At 37.7% G+C, this 6,000-nt stretch overlaps 1 protein-coding gene across 1 annotated transcript in view; it reads left to right on the top strand.

Annotated features, from left to right (window-relative positions):
* Positions 1-1,782: 1,782 nt before the first annotated feature.
* Smp_149610 (hypothetical protein) overlaps positions 1,783-6,000 on the top strand; it is a gene marked incomplete at both ends in the record, with an annotated part of 38,506 nt that continues 34,288 nt past the window's right edge. The window contains one exon of the mRNA XM_018790626.1: positions 1,783-1,845. Within this exon, the coding sequence (XP_018646139.1) occupies positions 1,783-1,845 (63 nt within the window). The remainder of the gene's footprint in view (positions 1,846-6,000) is intronic.

Genomic DNA, 6,000 nt, shown 5'->3' with positions numbered 1-6,000 from the left:
ATTTTATGGAAGAACGCTAACTTCTGCTTCAGTGTCGATGGGGCAGCGAACTTTCACCATCATGTCAGTGATCTGTGACGGAAGACTACGTTCGCTGGCTACGGTTGCCGTTAATGCGTACCGGCCGGGAAGTTTTCTGAAAGGTTTTCCGTGTCAGAGGGTCTGGAGCTTGAGAAACTTAAGGGTTTTCTGCAAATGCCAGAGGACCTACCATGTTTGTTGTAGTACCTTTACCAAAAAGAAGCGTCTGTCTTCTGTGGTCTAGGGGCAGATCTTCGTGACAAGCTTTCCCGAGGAGTTCGGGATTGTCTACAATGATGATGAATATTAAGACGATGAGTAGGAGCGTGACAGAGGTGTGTGGCGCCATTTTTTTGTTGTTTGAAGCTTCCCTTTGAAAAAATAGACCTCGGCGTCGGGGCCCTGGTGATGCAGTCGATTCGTCTATGGCATTATTTTGAAACGAGACAAGGACTGCCTGCACTTGTTGGGGAAGCTTAGACAAGAAGAGCTGCCCTCATCAAAAGTCCGTTGATCGAAGACCTCTCCCATTCGTAGCAACATTTCTGTCCCTGAACCATGTCACAACTCGATGATGTGGAAGAGTTGGTCCAACCTTTGTCCGTTGGTTAGATCTTCACGCCTAAGAATAGTCATTTTTAGAGTTTATTAAGGTTCCGAAACATCACTAGTAGACATACTAAGTGTGACGTACCTGTTAAAACCGCGTGCTAGTGACTTCACTACTTCTAGGAATTGTGCACGTGATTCTGTCATGCCGTGCTAGTGGAAGTCAGCTTCTGAATAGCAGAACCAGTCTTCGACATTGTCGGGTTGGAATGTCATTAGCCGAAATGAGGGGGGCGAAAGATTCCTTACCTTAAATAACTTGGGAGTATGTTCTGCTACGATGAATATAAGGTATACCAATGAATGAAGAATAAATATCCGAAAATTTAAAACATCACAATATGCAAAATATAAAACAATTAAGAAATTATACATGATGTTCCAACAAGAAGCAGACTCACAGTTCACGAATAGGTGTACCAGATCACGTCGATCTCACCACTTAAGATGCCACAAGTACTCGGAGTTTGACAACGCCTGTACACGTAACACATTTATGTTCGAAGTGTTTCAACCCATTCGAATCAGAAGTGAGAAATGAAAAAATTCTAAGGTGTATTTGAAAGGCTCTCGATATGTCGAGAAGAGTTTGATCTATTCTGGTAAACAGTTGCAAGGGATGCGTAGCACAATATACCCACTCGTGATCTGGTGCGAATGTGTTACCAAGCGCCTTCAGTTAGGTTAGTCCAGCAAAACAGATGAGGTCAGTATCAAATATTGTTGACTTACAATTCTTTGCGCTTTTGTGACTTTTTTGTTGCTGCTGCACCTAAGTCGTTATGTGGAGGCATCGCCGATGTATTTCTAATATATACGAAGTCTTCTTGATTGGAAGCTTTTTCATTTTAAACTAGAACCATTTGGACTGCATGAAATCATTCTAATAATTTATAGTATATGCTCCAGTTTTCAGTGTCATAAACTGTTTATATATCATAAGTAGAAACACAAGTATTTCAACCTTTTTCATACCCAGGAACAGAATCCGAGAATTCAGCTCTTGTTCTAAACAGTCTACATCATGCTTTTCTGATGAATGATGTTTGAAGTGGTAATTGGCCTTGAAAGTTTTACTTAGTTTTCGAACAAACGACTTGTTTCGTTACCATATCTCGAATGAGTGACGAACATACGAAATACAGTGTTTTGATGAAACGTCTTGAGCGCAGGAATGCTCGTTTAACCAGTAGCTGTCAAAATGCAACTCAGGAGGTATTTTCCTTATCTTAAAACTCAGTTACACTAAAATAGCTATCATTTCTTCTTAGAGGTTTCACGAAGTATATTGAGCGACATATTGACCATTCCCCAACGGATTTGTCTAATGGTGATAGAATGTCAAATATGGTTTTAGTATCCGAAATAATAATGGAAGATCTTTTTGATCTATTGTCTAAGTATCACCATGCATCAGGGAACATCTTAAAGATGTGCACACAAATGCACCAACCAGTAAGTTTTTCTCCATTTCGATAGCATAAACAGCGATTTTACACATAAGTGATGCTTTTTGGGTTCAGCATATAAAAATGAGAGTGGTCGACAGTTTGTCATAGACGGAAGTGCAGCAATTAAATTAATATTTGCTGAGATCCAGGTCCTCATCATGAAATGAAATTGGTTAATTTTAAGCACAATTTAAGGACAGTCCAATTAGAAATCTTAAGGATACGTGACTGAAACTCTACAGTTAATCCAGGTATGGGATATTTGCCAAAACAATCAACAAACCTACGCAACATTCCACATTCTTTGTGAGAATGGCGTGAATCATTGATAGAAAATTCTAGTGATTCCTACACTTTGGTTGTTGTCCTAGAATTTACCCACGTTTGGGATTCTTCTCCTACAATTAATTGTCCTAGGTCCAGGATTTTTACAGATAAATTCCACTGACTTTGGGGAAGTGACTTGATTTTCCTGCGAAATTTCAAAATGTCGATTGATTCTAGGATTTTTAAACACTTCCTATATCTGACATCTTAATTATGTAAGACCACAATCAAAAGACAGGTATTATCAATGGAAATATCGGAATGAATGATTACTTTGCACTATAAAGAAATCGTTTCGTATATTTAAAGTTAACAGTTCATAAAGGAGGCTAGGTCATTAATTTTGTCCGTATAAGCCCATGGTATTCTGGACAAAAGAAAATCAAAACGCAAATTAAAGCTATCAAGAAAATGTACATGTATGTGTTATATAAAATCATTGCACATGCTACGCATGAATGGGGTGATTTCGATTACTAGAAACAACTCAGTTTATAGATGTATTATATAGCGTACTGAAAGGTACATGAGGTTTACTAACCATTCTACATCAATTCGATGCAAATGACGTACTGTAGTGTCACCCAATGATTTAGAGGCCTACTAAAAAGTTGAAACTAGGTCATTTTAACCATAGTTGTAACTTATTGACTGGAAATATAACTGTGTACACAAGACAAGTATTATCGTTCGTATTTACACATTTTACTCCTGCCTATATGCTCCATGTCTGGGACCATGCAAGTACGCCTGGCAAGCAGAATACATTATAACATATGGGGAGTGTTTGGAAAAAACTTTGTGACGTTTAACTGGGCGATTTCAGTTTGGTGAAAAAGAGTTTGGTAGGTGATACTAAACAAGTGCGTTATGAGTTTAGGCTAATTTTGACTGAAGTGACTAGGGTAAAATTAATCTCCGAAAAAGATGAAAGTTATTGGAAAACGGGATTTCTGTTCAGATTATCGGCCACTTCTGAGCGTTGATTAATGGCATATTCTGTAGGTATTTTGGGTAGAAATCCTAGAATCAATCGACATTTTGAAATTTCGCAGGAAAATCAAGTCACTTCCCCAAAGTCAGTGGAATTTATCTGTAAAAATCCTGGACCTAGGACAATTAATTGTAGGAGAAGAATCCCAAACGTGGGTAAATTCTAGGACAACAACCAAAGTGTAGGAATCACTAGAATTTTCTATCAATGATTCACGCCATTCTCACAAAGAATGTGGAATGTTGCGTAGGTTTGTTGATTGTTTTGGCAAATATCCCACACCTGGGATGCATCCCTTTTATTACATCATTGTTTCGACTCTTCCTGAAGTTTGATCACATCATTCTTATTTTTCTTTAATTCGTAACTCATTGATTTCAATTCAAATTTTTTACTTACTTCATTACATAATCATCGAATGTTTGTTAAATCCATGATTTCAATCACTGGTTAAATGTTCTGGAATTTTTTCATTAAAACTTTATTTATCGCAAACAAACGGTTTTTATAACTTTATTAACCCTATTGGAATCTTCTCTACATCATGATACACATATTCATCTCTAATCACCTTCGTATTTATGAGTATCTCAATATCTGTGATAACTTTGATTCTAAATACTATTGGTTTTAAGCAGCTGATGAGAGCCTAAAGAAATAAGATGAACTCATATTATTCCGCACCAATCTTTGAATTATAAAATTTCAGTCGCATTTCTCCAAGGTTTCCAACAGGACTTTCCTCAAATTTTGCTTAAAATTAGCCAATTTTATCCCAAAGTTGGAATCTCTGAGTATTTCTCGTTTGACTCTACCTTCTTTTTTTGTGTACACAAGGAGTACATTAACTGCATCTTCAGGCACTGCTTCACTTTTCGACTCTTCGGGAAAGTCTGTTGCCACCTGATAAGTTCCTAGTTGTATGTTTATGATTCTCCTTAGGGCGTCCTCGGATATTCTGTTCTAGAAAACTTTAGGAACGAAAACCTAGCGGATGTTAAATCGTGATTAAGTAGTCGGAAAATTTGAGTATCAAGAAACTGCTGCAGACTTAAACCTTTTATAATATTATAAGTTAAAGTGTTGGTAGTATGAATAGGGTTACCAATCATCCCAACGAATTCGTAAGGAACGATTAAATACTGCGCTCATATATATATATATATATATATATATATATATATATATATATATATATATCATATATATATATATATATATATATATATATATATATATACTCGACTTCGAAACGCATTTTTGTGAACTAGTTACACTATATTGCTCTCCAAAAGAGTAAGTAAAGCGGATCTATATATCAGGTCTTGTGGTAAAGGGCCAAATAATATAACACATTAGTCGTTTACTTCATCGTTGTCATTTTAAGCAAATATCTTGATGCTTCTGATTTTTTAAATATTCCTACTTCTTGTAGAGCATGTAATTTTAGTAGATCACTATACAACTTCCATCTCGTTCTCGCGGCCTATCCAACCGTGTACTAGGTGTATAAATAACTTTGTTGTTGTGTTTTTTATAGTGTAATTGGTCCTGCATAACTAAACTTCCGACAGCCATATTTTGACACCTTTCTAACAAAATTTGGTCTAGGCCTCAGTAACTGTACATTTACAAATTACTTAAAATACTTATTCATTTCAGGTATAGTTTTGTAGACATTCAAGATTTCATAATTAGATCCCATATATTTTATTTTGGGTAAAAAAACGTCTGGAGTTTCCTAGTCCTGTTGTACGGTTTTGAATTATGATTTGATGGACAATACTAGAGGAATCAAAATAAATGAATATAATGCAGATCAACAAATGGACTTCAATGATAAGATTTAGCCGAATTATTGATGTAAACCCTTGAATAAACTAAAATCATGGACAAAATATGAGGTCTTTTACCTAATAAAATATCAAGTCCACTCAGTACTTGGGTGAGACGCACTGTGTGCGAACTAATGATACTACACGGTTGGCCGAATCGAACTAGGTAGGGTGGAGTTCAAACCTGGGACTCACTGTCTGAACGTCAAACACCCTAACCACTAGGCTACCGTTTCCCGACCGTTGCTGCTGCCTTGACGTGGTGGTCGGGCTTGCCTATTGTGATGAACCAATCGAGCTATACTGGCTGGAACAATCGTTCCTCAAGGTCCTACCATGCCGGACAAGTCGGTTGAAGAGCGGTAAAACTAAAAGCAGCAAACCCAAAGTCCGAAGGCGAAGTCGTACTACTGACTGTACAGAGGTATGACGGCAGTAAGGTGTTTCCTTCAGACAACCAGCATAACAGCGATGCTGTCTTCCCACAAGGAGGGGTGGGGTTAAAAAAGGTCGGCCCTAAAAGTACACACCTCTCCTTATCCCACGGATATTCGTCTGCAGCAGTAAGGTCCTAACAAGTACGAAGCTAACACGAAAACTACCCACAAAAAGGTCGTGTGTGACCGACCTCAAGCAGTTGTCCCTTGGGCGCTGCGGTCACGCTCTCAGGTCGTTAAAACCACTTCTAATCTAACTTCCTTTTCAGGTACCTCTAGAAGAACCCTTCCACGGTGTGAGTAACCGGGAAGTGATAACTGCCCCC

Source organism: Schistosoma mansoni (genome assembly GCF_000237925.1).
Source record: "Schistosoma mansoni, WGS project CABG00000000 data, supercontig 0049, strain Puerto Rico, whole genome shotgun sequence".
Taxonomy (NCBI): Eukaryota; Metazoa; Platyhelminthes; class Trematoda; order Strigeidida; family Schistosomatidae; genus Schistosoma; species Schistosoma mansoni.
The sequence above is the reverse complement of the archived record's forward strand: the minus strand, read 5'-3'. Positions and strand labels throughout refer to the sequence as shown.